This window comes from Mercenaria mercenaria, chromosome 11, assembly GCF_021730395.1.
Source record: "Mercenaria mercenaria strain notata chromosome 11, MADL_Memer_1, whole genome shotgun sequence".
Lineage (NCBI taxonomy): Eukaryota > Metazoa > Mollusca > Bivalvia > Venerida > Veneridae > Mercenaria > Mercenaria mercenaria.
This window is the reverse complement of record NC_069371.1, coordinates 9,398,785-9,413,092: the sequence shown is the minus strand read 5'-3', so window position 1 is coordinate 9,413,092 and position 14,308 is coordinate 9,398,785. Positions and strand designations below refer to the sequence as shown.

At 33.5% G+C, this 14,308-nt stretch overlaps 1 protein-coding gene across 1 annotated transcript in view; it reads right to left on the bottom strand.

The window, feature by feature from the left end:
* Positions 1 to 1,792: 1,792 nt before the first annotated feature.
* LOC123532300 (uncharacterized) overlaps positions 1,793 to 14,308 on the bottom strand; it is a 31,441-nt gene continuing 18,925 nt past the window's right edge. The window contains exons 2-5 of the mRNA XM_045313704.2: positions 8,376 to 8,553; positions 7,977 to 8,048; positions 4,840 to 4,986; positions 1,793 to 3,249 (exon numbers count right to left, since the gene is read on the bottom strand). Coding sequence (XP_045169639.2) covers positions 3,005 to 3,249; positions 4,840 to 4,986; positions 7,977 to 8,048; positions 8,376 to 8,535 — 624 coding nt within the window. The 5' untranslated portion in view covers positions 8,536 to 8,553 and the 3' untranslated portion in view covers positions 1,793 to 3,004. The remainder of the gene's footprint in view (positions 3,250 to 4,839; positions 4,987 to 7,976; positions 8,049 to 8,375; positions 8,554 to 14,308) is intronic.

Sequence of the window (14,308 nt, the reverse complement as noted above, 5' to 3'; positions counted from 1 at the left end):
TCAAGTTCGTCCTAAAACATCTTTAGACATCTTTAGAAACGTAATAACCTAACTTTACGTAAGATTTAATTAAAAATTGATACTAGTGTGATGATAAGGTCACTAAAATCGACTTTACGTATATGTCATGCGTATATGAGGTTTATATATACCAGTTTTTTCTTAACATTTTTCCGTGACACTGGGGCTGATAATTCAAAAACATAACATATAACAATAGATAATTTTTACGAAATCCTATGTCACGTTTTTCATGTGACCTGTTAATGATTCTATATTTATTGTTTATCCTCTGTGTTCTATTTTTTCTGCCGCCTGATTAGGCATGTGGTATTCTTAACCTGAAACAATCGCAATATATATAGGCTATTGCGTTTTATTGCATTATCAATATAATCTATATAATAATAAAAAATACTGAATCATTTCCCAAATAAATATAGAACTGTGTTTATTGTGATGTGAATATAATATCTTAACAGCATTCACGAAATATCGAATTGTTGACTTGAGCGATTCTGCTAAATTGTTTGTTGTTGCATCTATTGTTCCAAAAATAGACGGGGAAGTGCGCAAAAAGTACAGCCTAATTGTTTATTTGTGTCTCATATGTGTACATTATAATCCATAGAAATATCAAAAATATAGAACAAGTTTTCTAACTACGCTGGTCATTGTAAATATTTAGGACCTGTATGACTCAACAAATAAACTTTTTTTATCAATTGTAAGAGTATTTAAAAATGACGGACAATATCAAGAAATATAATCCATATTCAACTTAAGATGTAATGGTATTTAAGAACGCAATATAAAGATAACTTGTTGAAACAATATTTTAGAATGTAATCTTCAGACATTCTTAAAGTTGTAATGGTAATTTAGAATGGAAGCTATGGACAATTTGAACTAGAAATAACATTTTAGAATGGAAGCAAAGGACAACTTGAAAGTGTAATGGTATTCAAGGAAAATTCCAAAGACAGCTTAAAATTGAAAACATGGTATATTGAAATATAATCCATGGGCAAGTTAAGATTGTAACGGTATTTCAGAATGCAAAGGAATCAAACTTTGAATTTTAACTGAAAAAAATCTCGGTTTTGAATAAAGTATAGGAAATTATTTGATGCTGTATATACAATTGTGTTAAAATATAATGAACATCTTTTTTTATACCTAATCTTAAAGCAACAATACTGAAAATTATAACAAAGAAAATCAATTATTGACCTGTATTTTCGTTAACGTTTTATGACCTTTTGTACAGGGGAAATGCCTTATAATTTCAGTGGCGCATATGATAGTTGATGATGTTTTTTTCTAATACAGTATAGTAAATCATCTAATGATACTCAGACGGCAAAGAAACAGTTCAAAATGAGTGTTAATACGTACACAAAAATAGCTTCATTATTGTATAAACGGTAGTACGGAATACGGAGGAAAGGCATTGCACTGACTTGTATGTTTTAATATCTGTTTCCTTCAAGGGTTTTTTTGTTACTAAAGGTGTGGGAAATTATGTCAAGCACACTTTCTAAAACTAGCAATAACCAGTCTTAATATAGTGAAGTACGTGTAGTTAATATGTATAGGATAGTTACATCTGTTATGAATAAACTATTGACTACTTCACAAACTATGCTGAGAATGGGGTTTTTGAGTGCAATAGTATAATTAAGTAGTAAATGAAAAAAGTTTATTTAGCATTTATTTTGTTTTTAAAATCATTTGAAAGTAAAGTTCTAGTCGTATGCATTTAAAAATTAATAGGTACAAAACAAGTTGCTTGCATAAATGAATACGAGGTTGATTATAATTGATAACTGAGCAAAAGTGTTATAGGTTATGTATAAAATACAATCTGTGAGTACATCCTTTGGAAGCAAAGAACGCTACCACACAAAATGGTTGCATACTCGGTTTGACAGGGTCTGTTCATGACAGATAATAATATGTCCAGTATGTGACATCCATCACGCTCCCTTACACCGGCTTAATAGCAAAACTGAATATTTTCCATGATTCAAAAGTATCAGAAAATATAACAGTACATAGTCCAAATAAGGGGAGAATATTGCCAGCTGCCACACGACACTTAAAGACTGCTGTTGTGTGTTGAGTGTGTTGCACATCAAAATAATAGCTTCAAATCATAAGTATAGACACAACCGAGTAAAATAATAGCAGACAAGATCTGATTAAAAGGACCAGCTTAAATGGCGTCTTTTACTTTCTTAAAGGACTAGAAATTATACAAAAACCGAGTGCAAGTACGGTGCTACGCAAGTACGATGCCACGTTTTACAGCCGTCATACGGCACTTAATCGGTGACATGATAATAAAAGACTAGAAATATTAAGAACACCAGATGTCGGTTTGTTTTCGGTACGTTTTTTAAATATGTAATTATAATTGAATTGCTAGATACAAAACTGGTCGTACCAAAAGTCCAATAAATACGTTTATCAGAAGGGATTGTCTATTCAGTCATATTTTTTCTTGAACAATTCTCCTTAATTAATTACATATGGAACGGATCAGACAACGTTGCAGGTCCAGGAAAAGTCTCAAAGTTTCATAAGGACATAAAATCGGCTGTTCATGGTTAAATCTCCAAAATCTGTAATTAGAGAAGGTCGGTAGATCTATTTTGATTGGACATTATAAGTGTCAATGTTTCATCGGCTACAGTGTTACACTTAATAAGTGAAAATATCTAAGAGCTTGTATTGATAAATTAAGATTTTATTTGTACTTTCTTTCTCATTTAAAACTAACACTTGCTGATTTTTGCTACAACAGGGAGATATCTTTATCTAGGTCGGTTCTGGTTAACTTAAAACAGAACTGTATGCCTTAGGACCAAGCGGACATAAAGACATCAAGAATAAACTTAAACATGTGACTTATCATCTTAGTCTGTATGTCATTTTCAGATAAACTTGTGCTACCCTGTTTTGTTTGTGTGTACAAACATTATAGAAAGCAGGATCTCATCTAGAAACCAGTGTTGGACAGTTTGATATTTGAAAGATCGTGATGTTTCTGGCGGGCGTTTTCAGCTTCCAGTTCGTTCTTTATGAGTTGCAGAGTAAGAAAGAGAGCCGTGGAAAGCGTGTTGATCAGTAGACCCACAAACACAAGATTGAATGACCAAGATATGGACAGAGGAGGCCATGTGGGCTGGCCTGTCTGTACCTTCATTCTGTTTACGTCCATGTCATCGCTGATTAACACCAGAGCTGCAAAATATACGCAAATGTTCAGTTAATTATTGCCTATCAAATTTGGCAATATCTTTGTTGATATGACGAAAAATGACCCAGTGTCCGGTGCGAAGCAAGCAAATAAATGATAAATGTCAGTCTTCATGTAAACAGCTGGCAAATATAAAAACATCTGGTCATTACAAAATCCCTAATATTAGTTTTCAAAGCCGCTATGGTTAAATGGATTCGCTTTGATGCAAGAATATAGTTACCTCTCTTGGAAAATGAAAATGTGATCAATGTTGACAGGCGGTTTCTCAACATATATAGTTATACGATATTGTCTTTATAAGCAGGATTTGTAGTGGTGGTCTTTATTTGGAAGTTGTCTTTATTTGGAAGTTGTCTTTATTAAGAAGTGGTCTTTATTCGAAAGTGGTTTTTATTTGGAAGTTGTTTTATTAAGAAGTGGTCTTTATTCAGAAGTGGTCTTTATTTGGAAGTGGTCTTTATTCAGAAGTGGTCTTTATTCAGAAGAGGTCTTGGTCTTTATTCAGAAGTGGTCTTTATTTGGAAGTGGTCTTTATTCGGAAGTGGTCTTTATTTGAAAGTGGTCTTTATTCGGAAGTGGTCTTTATTTGAAAGTGGTCTTTATTCGGAAGTGGTCTTTATTTGAAAGTGGTCTTTATTCGGAAGTGGTCTTTATTCGGAAGTGGTCTTTATTCGGAAGTGGTCTTTATTTGAAAGTGGTCTTTATTCAGAAGTGGTCTTTATTCGGAAGTGGTCTTTAATCGGAAGTGGTCTTTATTAGGAAGTTGTCTTTATTTAGAAGTGGTCTTTATTTGAAAGTGGTCTTTATTCGGAAGTGGTCTTTATTTGAAAGTGGTCTTTATTTGAAAGTGGTCCTTATTCGAAAGTGGTCTTTATTCGGAAGTGGTCTTTATTCGAAGGTGGTCGTTATTTGAAAGTGGTCTTTATTCGGAAGTGGTCTTTATTTGGAAGTGGTCTTTAGTCGGAAGTGGTCTTTAGTCGGAAGTGGTCTTTATTTGGAAGTGGTCTTTAGTTGGAAGTGGTCTTTATTCAGAAGTGGTCTTTTTTTGAAGTGGTTTTTAGTTGGAAGTGGTCTTTATTCGGAAGTGGTCTTTACTTGAAAGTGGTCTTTATTTGAAAGTGGTCTTTATTCAGAAGTGGTCTTTACTTGAAAGTGGTTTTTATTTGGAAGTGGTCTTTATTTGAAAGTGGTCTTTATTCGAGAGTGGTCTTTATTCAGAAGTGGTCTTTATTCAGAAGTGGTCTTTATTTGAAAGTGGTCTTTATTTGAAAGTGGTCTTTATTCGGAAGTGATCTTTATTTGGAAGTGGTCTTTATTAGGAAGTGGTCTTTATTTCAAAGTGGTCTTTATTCAGAAGTGGTCTTTATTTGAAAGTGGTCTTTATTCGGAAGTGGTTTTTAGCACAGGTTTTACTTTAATTCATACAAAACTGTCAGCAACAATTTGAAGGAATATCATTTTATCACTTCAGTATAAAATAGGTGACAAATTCGGTCGCTTAATTAACTTCCGGAGTCTTAACATACCCGTTTCTTTCATTCAGTCAGAAAACTGAGACATAACATACTTACAAACTAATTGTAGAGGCATAGCAATAAATCCACTGGTGCCAACAATGATAGGCAGGGACCTAACAACGGTGAACGCGCACAGTCCGGTGCTCACACATGCAATGGCCAGAATGACGTATTGAGGAGCTTGAATTGTCAGTGATGAATCTGAAGTACAGAACTCATAAATTGTATGCACGAAAGAACAAATAAACGCATTCATCTTTATGAAGTAATGTATGTCCTCTTATGTTTAATATCTATCAGAAATAATAGTTCAAATCGGGAAAAATACATTTTGCCGCAAAAGTATTTATCTCAGCAGCAAGTCACCATGGCTATACTTCTCACAAAATATATTATACTGATTAGAAATGTGTTTTAGAAGGTAGAAAATTTGAGAAAATAAATTGATCACAGATGCAATACACCTTTCTTATCTAAAAATAAAGACAGTATGATCATTTTCAGGATCAATGAAAGCCACTGATAGAGTCTAACTGGACTGATTTAAGATTTTGTCTGAAAACAACGTGGCTTTTTAACTATATGTATAAAATAATTCTTCTTTTATGTCAGCTATAAAACAAGTAGGTTTATCAGACTACATGTATTTCTTTATATCATGGTGTATTATACAAGGCTGTCCGAGAGCACATTTACTTTATATTCTGTGTCATTTCATGTCAGAGGAAAGAAAATCCTTCTCACAAATCAATTACCTAGGAGAACTGCCATGAGACTTGCCCTTCACATTTTATCCAAAAATCTTAAGGTAAAGACACAACATGCCAAAATTAACAAAGAAAAACGACTGGACTGTGTACTGACAACTTTAAAGATGAAACTAGAGATACGTGTAAGTGTAGAGACCGGTAAGAAACAGATCACTTTTAGTGAGTCAGGACTAGAAACGTACTGTACATTTGTCAATTGGAGCTTTTCGTCCACAGATACTCTGACTGCTTTAAGATACTCTGGCTGCTTTTAAAAGTATTATAAAACCCATTTCTCTTTACAACATTTCGCAAACTCACCGATTCCTCGCTTCTAACGAACATATACAAATTCAATTCATCCTAAAAGTCATTTACTTGTTATACTAGTATTTATATGTGTTTGTCTTGTTTATATTCATTTTTTATTAATCTGAAATCAAGTAGTTCTTTTTAATTTGTAATAGTTTGTATTTTGGAATGAATTCTTTTAAGCACTTTTCAACGTGTATATAGTGCTTTATAAATGTGGTAAATAATAATAATAATAACAATAATAATGATGATGAAGATGATGATGATGATGATTGATAATAATAATTATTATGATAATAATAATGATAATATTGTTGTTATTATTATTAGGGCCTAATGATATACTGAAATTAGATGCACTAAGATACGTTAAATAATGTAAACGAAATGGACTCTTATAAAGTATGAAAATCAATGAATATTACAATAGAGTACCCTTTATTTGCTATATTCAGAAATTGTTTCAGTCAAGAAACATCACTGAATTAAAATCATGTAAATATTCTGAAATAATATTATAGAATATAACGTTGAGCCGCTGATTTTTTCAGAGATGATGACTAGTTTTTATATAGTATATAGCCCATATTGAACATTAAAAATAGCATGTTTAAATTTTCCCTGTAGAACTTGTACTTCTTCTGCCAAAATTATCAGAAATGGTTTGAGTGGAATAATATTAAACCCAGCATTCCGTGAACATATTTATGATTATTTGATATACTAGTACTGGTTTCCGGTGATCAAGGCATACAGACACTAAATAGAAAAATGGCCCGAAAAAAAAAATGGTAGTCGCATAATGGCGGATACAAATAGTCCGTTTTTTTTTTTTGCTTTGTAGAGCTATTTTCCTTTTTTTTTGTTGCTAAAATCACATGACAGATCTATGCTTGACATGTAGGTAGCATTTTCATAATGAAATAACAATATGACAAAATTTTTCATGGAAACTTAAATCATACACCACCAGTATAATTTGGGGTCTCATTTTTTAGCTGATTTTGCAGTTTGTATTTTTGACTGAAATTATTTTTCTTGCATCAAACATGACCCCCACCTTTCTTTTGATTTTGATTTAGCACTGACAATATTCTTCAAGGAAATGTAGGTTACAGACATTTAAAATTGGTCCTGATGTGTGCTGCGGCCATTGGAAATAGGTCAATTTTATATAAAATAAAGAACCACAACAAATATTTAGTGTGTTATAACCTCAATGGACAAGGGAAGTAACTCTTATGGTAACAGACTAATAAATATGTGCACGTCTACCTCCCTTCGAATACATCACCGGGAGCCAGCGTGATTGTATTGGAGCCAGCTTGATTGATTCACATCCTTTAACTACGAGTTCGTCAAATGGGATGATAATGCAAAAGAAACATACCGTACTGGATTAATATTATTATTTATCACATGTTTGACGTCGCGGCAGTGTAACAAAGCCATTAAATAAAAATGATAATACACTAGTATAATAAAACTTTGACGACGACGTCGTTTATAGTATAGGAGACGTTGGTCAAATTGACTTGTTTATATAGTAAAGGAAAGTAGAATTTTTAATGTTTCGACAAGAATGGCTAACATATGATAAAAAAAAATATTACATTTGTGACATTCCACATTGAATTTATTCAACTCGTTTAATAAATTCAATATGAAAAGACACTCATGTAATATCCTCTATTTATCTATACCTATCAATATACAGAAAAGACCAAACAAAAATTTTAATACTGATCAATAGCCAGGGTAGAGTAGACAATGTGTTTTATATAAATACTGATAAGTATTAAGGGGCAGTTCTGTTCTACCTTTACTTTGACTGCCAAAATCCAAGGCCAAGCTAGGACTTATACACTAAGTTTGGTGACAATAAGTCAATTAGAAATAAAGTTATTGACTATACAAACCGGACTTTCTGTTTTTAGTATGACTGACTTTGACAATGACTCCTGCATCCCCAAAAGCATTCCTGTTTTTTTTCTCCTCCTAAGTTTTATATCACGAAACTGAAACTTTGAAGGCGTCCATATCAGTCGTCCGGCTTCCTGCACGGACGACATATCCAATTCCAACAACCACGGTTCCTAATGTAAACAGATAACTTAAAAAAAATACCTGTATTTTCTACTGTCCAGTTTTTGTACTCAATTCTTTGACAAGAAAGTCCAACAGTTACCTTCACTATATCTGCAAAAATATAAAGGATGTTAATTATTTATCTTTAATCGAGTGAGCACCGTATGAAACATTTAAAACAGAAATGCAATCTAGTATTCGCATGTGGAAATTTTAAAATAAGCCAATATTCTTTTCAATGCATGTCAAAATCTAGGCAATATTTCATCGTCCGCTAAATAGAAGAACATATCTTCCACGTGCCAGTGGAATCATGTTTTCACTTAATCAATGATCGAACCCTTTCAGGCGCGAATCGATGTTAAGCCATTTCAATCGACTACGTGTTAAATGAATGAAATATTTAAACATGTATTCAGTATATTAAGTTCCAACCACCTGCGTTATTCTGCGGTCCTGGGAGCCTGGCTCCCTCGAGCCAATGAGATGTGGAGACGCCGACAATGTGTAGCACAAGGCCTATAACTATCAAACACAGCGGATAGTACGGCCCCTTCTTTGCTACCCAGTTGAATGCTTTAATCTGTTTCGTTCCCATGACGACAGAGAATCTGACCTGAGAAAAAAACTAACTCATTTAGTCTCATAAAAGCATTTTCTAGAAAATATCATATTCAATGGCCACATGACCAGAGGTTTTAGGCCAATATTATTCAACCCCCATAAAAAGACTAGCTGGCGTCAACATCTTCTCTTTGAAATTATGCTCCGAAGATGTGTCTTTGCTTTTATCTTGAATAATGAAACGGTTGCTGTCTGTCAGATGAATGTGTTGTTTAAATAACCCTCGTTAAACCGTAGAGCGGGTGATACTTTACATTGGAATGCAGATATATTTCTTATACCAGTGAATGTCAGGGGCTCCACAACTTTACAGATCGGGAAAATCAGTGTCGAAATTCAACCGAGTTGTGGTACAGAGTACCAAAACCCAACTAAGTTGTCCTAGTCAATACCGAAACGCGTTCTGCATTGTCAAAATGCGTTAATACATTACGTAAAACGGTTTTACTGATAAGCTGACGCTTATAAAAACAGAATTGTTTAAAGGCCTAGATTTTGGCAGTGGGCCAAGGGATTTCTGTCTTCACCAGCACAGTTGGGGGGCTAATGACCGTTACAGTACGGTTCCAATAAACAAGGGTCATTGTTTATTGGAGTCAGTCTACCTTTTAAGTGTATCAATTAGTGAGAAGGGGAAACAAAGTAATTTATTTTAAATTAATGAATAATTAATAACATTTAATGTTATACTAGGGTTTTTTGGGGGCATTTCTATGTAAAGAAAAATATTGTTGATCAAACACAATAATAAAATAATCAGAAACTTTCTTAAAGAAATATGCAAGTTTTTATTTTTTTTCAAATTCTGTCTGGAGAATTGTGATTTTTCAGAAAAATGTGACTTTCACTCATCTAAAGCTGGCAGAATACTGTAGATATCATTTGTCTGAAATTGAAAACAGTATGTGCATTTTAAAGTTACAAAGCAAAGCATGAAAAAAGTCACTTTTGACAACGAACTGAAAATGAAAATTGAGTATAGATGGAACACAATAATTTTATATTAATTTTTTGTCAGCACAAAGAACTCATGAAGTTTTCACTATACTTGTGTTGTATTATCATTATTATTTTCAATATTATTACTGTATCTTTTATCATCCTATATGTAATATAATAATAATAATAATAATTATTATTATTATTATTATTATTCTTATATTATTATTATTATGATTATTATAACATTAAAGTAATAGTTATTATAATCTATATGATATCAAAATAATAATAATTATTATTATCATTCCACATTCACTGAAGAAAAATTAATGTCTTTCAACTTCACTGCACACATCTTCATGGTCTAGTTGGGGTCCCTGCTGTGCTAATTGCCCTCTTATCAGTTACTGTTACATAATCGCTGATAAGCAGCAGATAAGATGGGAGTTGTATATTGGATTGGGGGGGGGGACACTTATTAAGTAGTGAATCTAGGCTTTTAAACATTTGTATCTTGAATAACTAATGGCCGCCGTGTGCTTTTTGCGATCCCGCACTGTCACTGTTCTTCCGTACGTATTTTTGTTCAATCTCTTGGAATATTCTTTCTATACAAAATGTTGGTTCCCATGATAAAGAAAGGTAAACCTTTAAAACAAAGAAATTGTTGTAAGGATTTTTCAAATACGTTGCTGCAACAAATGTTCTGTCCAATAGCTTATGTTAAAATTGTTTAAACCTTTCCGACAATAACTGAATTTTCTTGCAGTTCTCAGTGCTGTAACAGTGTTCTGCATAGTTTCTCTATACATGTAAAGGGATCTAGTACGTATTGTTATTAGATGTAGGCCTACCTGTATAGAACATATTTTTGTTTGGCAAAAACAATGAAATTATTTAAATTATTATTCGTCAAATTATGCCTCAACATGCACCTAGATTGCAGCTGAGGTGATATAGAATCATGGCATGTCTTTGGACCCTGCCTCACAGTGTATAGACTTTCTGTACGTCCAAACTGAAGTCGCCAAGAACTAGGCGTTCAAAAATCAAAACACAAATTTTTGCTGTCGCGGATGGCTTGGATTTTCATTGTTTACTTCGTTAATATCGCATTAAGTAAGTGTATTTTTTCATTTACATGTTGTTTAAGAGCTACTGTTTACGTAGATACCAAACACGCCTGATAAAACTCATAATATACTTAATTTCAAGTCAATTCACGTGTTGGTATTTGATCGATTTTGTAATGAAACTATCAATTCTTTGAAATACATGTATCTTGAGCTTTTGCAAAGAATTGAAACCTTTGCTACTTCGCAGATAAATATCTTACGCATCGGTAGATACTAGAATGGCTCTATGGTAACGAATACGTTTTCAGGAAAATGTGTTTTTCTGAGACATGTATGCCGATTACACTGTCCCACTATTCGATACATTACTGGCCCACTAATCGCAATTTTTAAAATCCGGACTGAACGCTAAGTCGAAAAACTTTGACTTTTTTATGATAAGCAACAGTTAAAAAACAAGATTTAGCTTACCAAAGGGTTCCTTCTAGTGCATATAAAATATTCTTTTTAAGGGATATTGTTTTAGCATAATGTTACAAATGTTTAATAATGCAATGAGAAAAATATGTTTTGTCATTTTTGGTGCAGACTTAACTTTTTAAGAACTAATCTAAGTATTAACAGTTTTATCATAATCCAAAGTTGTTGTTGTTTTTTTTAATATAAGGAAGTGCAGTACATATTATATTTATTCCGCTCAGTTTGACAGGACTCTTTGTTTTTCTTTTGTTTCTTTGTATTTTTAGCTCCACTATTTGGAGAATATGGGTGCTATTCTACTCGCCCCGGCCTTCGGCGTTGGCTTTTTTGGTTAAATTTTTTCGGCAACCCTTTTTTTTCTGTCACAACTTTTCTACTTTTGCTTATATCTTACTGTAACTTCACATAAACATTGTGCACCATACCAACAAAGCCTTTTTTATGCAGGGACTGTGTCCATTATACCCAAGGTCAAGGTCACCCAAGGTGTTACACTTAGTGTTTGGAATTATTTTTTTAATCTAAGCTCCGCCTATACACGCGCTGTCTACCTGATTACTTGGTTGAGTTAAAGTGTCCAGTTAAAACGAGTCCCGCTCACCTACCTTCCAATGCGATGGTAGATTTATCCAAATTAGTTATACATGTAGAACAGCTGATGTAATCACTAAGAGCCAATACTGCAATAATTATGGATTGAAACGAGAAAGACCTGGATGTTAGCTTCGATCTGCTTGATTTTTTATAATAATAAGCGGTGCTTTGGAGCCGAATATTAAGATAAACAGAAATTACCAGTTACCGCGCCGACAGCAACTGTTTCTTATGTGAATGATGATAAAGTCCCCGTCGTAATGTCCGAACAAGTCTCTGAGATGCTGGAAATGGATCAAACACTGAGTTGTGCCACGTTATAGATAGAGTTTATGAAGTGAATTCTTCGTGAAAAAGAAACCGATAGGGAGGGAAACGGAGCGTAGCGGAGTGACCGACCGAGGTTTCTTTTTCTCGAAGAGTTCTCTTCATGGACTCTATCTGACATAGTGTGAAATCTACGTTTGACCAATCAGAATTGCAGAGTCAGTCGTGTCGGATTCTCCGCCTACCTTTGACTAACAAAAATGTGTCGGCTTCCTTTGAAATAAGATAAAAGGGGCGGTCATTGGTACGCATGCGCATTCAGTCGACGCTCTTCAGTGTGTAGAGCTGTTCTTCGAAAATTATTGCTACAGTCACATTGGTCTTAAGGAATAAGAAACCGCATTTTTTTGAAAAATAACTCGCTCTTATTGGTCAAAAAAGTAGGTTGCACACTATGTAAGGATTACATGAATGATTTGCGTTAGTGATTAATGTGTAAAGAATCTAGTCATTATTACACAAAATAATTTCAAACACTATGCAGGTTAGAGTTTATTAGTACGCATTTGTCAAATCAAATTGGTCGCGCGGGAACCTATACGAAAAGTGGAATCGAAACTGCAGTAATAGCGAGCGCGTAGCTCGCCTTACGGCAATGTGTAGGCGAATATAACAAAGATGTGCCGAATGAGCCAAAGTGATGTAGCTGAAAAATTTTCCTCTCGTCTGGGCGCCGCCATTTCGGGTGCCGCCATTTTGTTCTACTTCCGTCAAAGTCGGGAAAATTGTTTGTTTTTTTTTTTTTTAATTTCATATTTGAGTTACAATCTCTATGATCATTAGGTGTCTTTATTTTTAAAAAAGTTATGTTATGGAAATAATTTTAATTTTGCTTTTATTTTACAAAGTGCGTGTCCCTAGAGGACAGGTGCTCACAGGAAATGCTTTGTTGGCAGTGAATACAGAACTTCATTTGATTGCTGAATATTATCCATCACTCAAAAATAATGCAAGAAAGATTTCCAGTTGGTAGAAAAAAATATGATTTTCTTTTAAAAGATCAAGCATTGGCCAGAAAATGGGATAAAATATCATAAATAAGCATAAAGCCATAAGAACGCAACAAACTGGTAATGACGTCACCGTGACACCGGCTTTCCATAAATTTTGCAACGTATGATATTCGCTGTTACAGGTATAATGACACTAATTTTTTGTTTCTTTTCATCAAGTGAATAGGTTCTCGGAATTGTTTTAAGCAGTGAATAGTTTCTTTGCCGTTTAAGCTACGCTCGCTCAGAGGCTTTGCCTTTTTCATATTAACATATAAACTGGTCCATGACGTGTTCTGGACACGAAAAAATTATAGCAGAGCTACAGCGTCGCATAACGGTTAAACGTGTGAAAAAAAATGAATAAAACTGTGTAAAGAATTACTATCGAGTTGAAAATTCGTGGTACTTTTTGGAATCGGTGTTGTTCGGGTTTCATCCAGCACACAATGTTCTAGTCTGGTTATCTGCCCTACGGCACTTTGCGTAGCTGTACGACGGAACCACCTGTACGAAATTTTACAGCTGTAAAAGACCTGTATTTTTGTTCAAAATAACAGTCACGCTTATTCCAAATTTACACCTGTAGATTTTATATAACAACATTGATTTTACAGCTGTAGATTTCAATTTACAGCTGTCAAACGACTGTAAAACAGTTCGAAATATGCAAATGAGCTACACCTGTAAAAAAAGTTACAGCTGTAAAAATGAAAAAAAGTTACAGCTGTAAAAATGTCCAAAAGTTACAGCTGTAGAAATATTATAGGTGTTGAAAAAGAGGGCATTATTTTAAGGGACGAAAGTAGAGGTGCAAAAAGTTTTAGGATGAATTGCAATTCTCTAGATAAGGTAGCAATTACTATGAAAATGGCAAAATAAATGATCTTGTACAAAAAGTATATGTGGTATGATTACAGTATAGCAACAGCAAAATTCAAAAATAGGACAGCTCTACAAAGTAGAACATATGCAGATCTTATTTATTAAACTTTCTTTGTCAGTCATGAAAACATTTTAAACATTTTAAACTTATCAGCTTCCAGTATAGAGTAAATAGTTAATGTATGTACTTATACATGTCCTTTTACAACTATAATAGATAATTTAACATCTGTACTTATTCTATACCGCTTTAAATTCCAAAATTCCAAGATGTGATGTCTGTATGAATTTCAGTTATATCCGGCCAAAATGCATTAAAGATGGCTGACATTATACTCATGTTTCCCTCCAAAAATGTTACAGCTGTAATTTTGAGACATGACCATTTTACAGCTGTAACTTTCATCAGTAAAATTTCTACAGCTGTAAATTGAGACCTTCATATTTTACA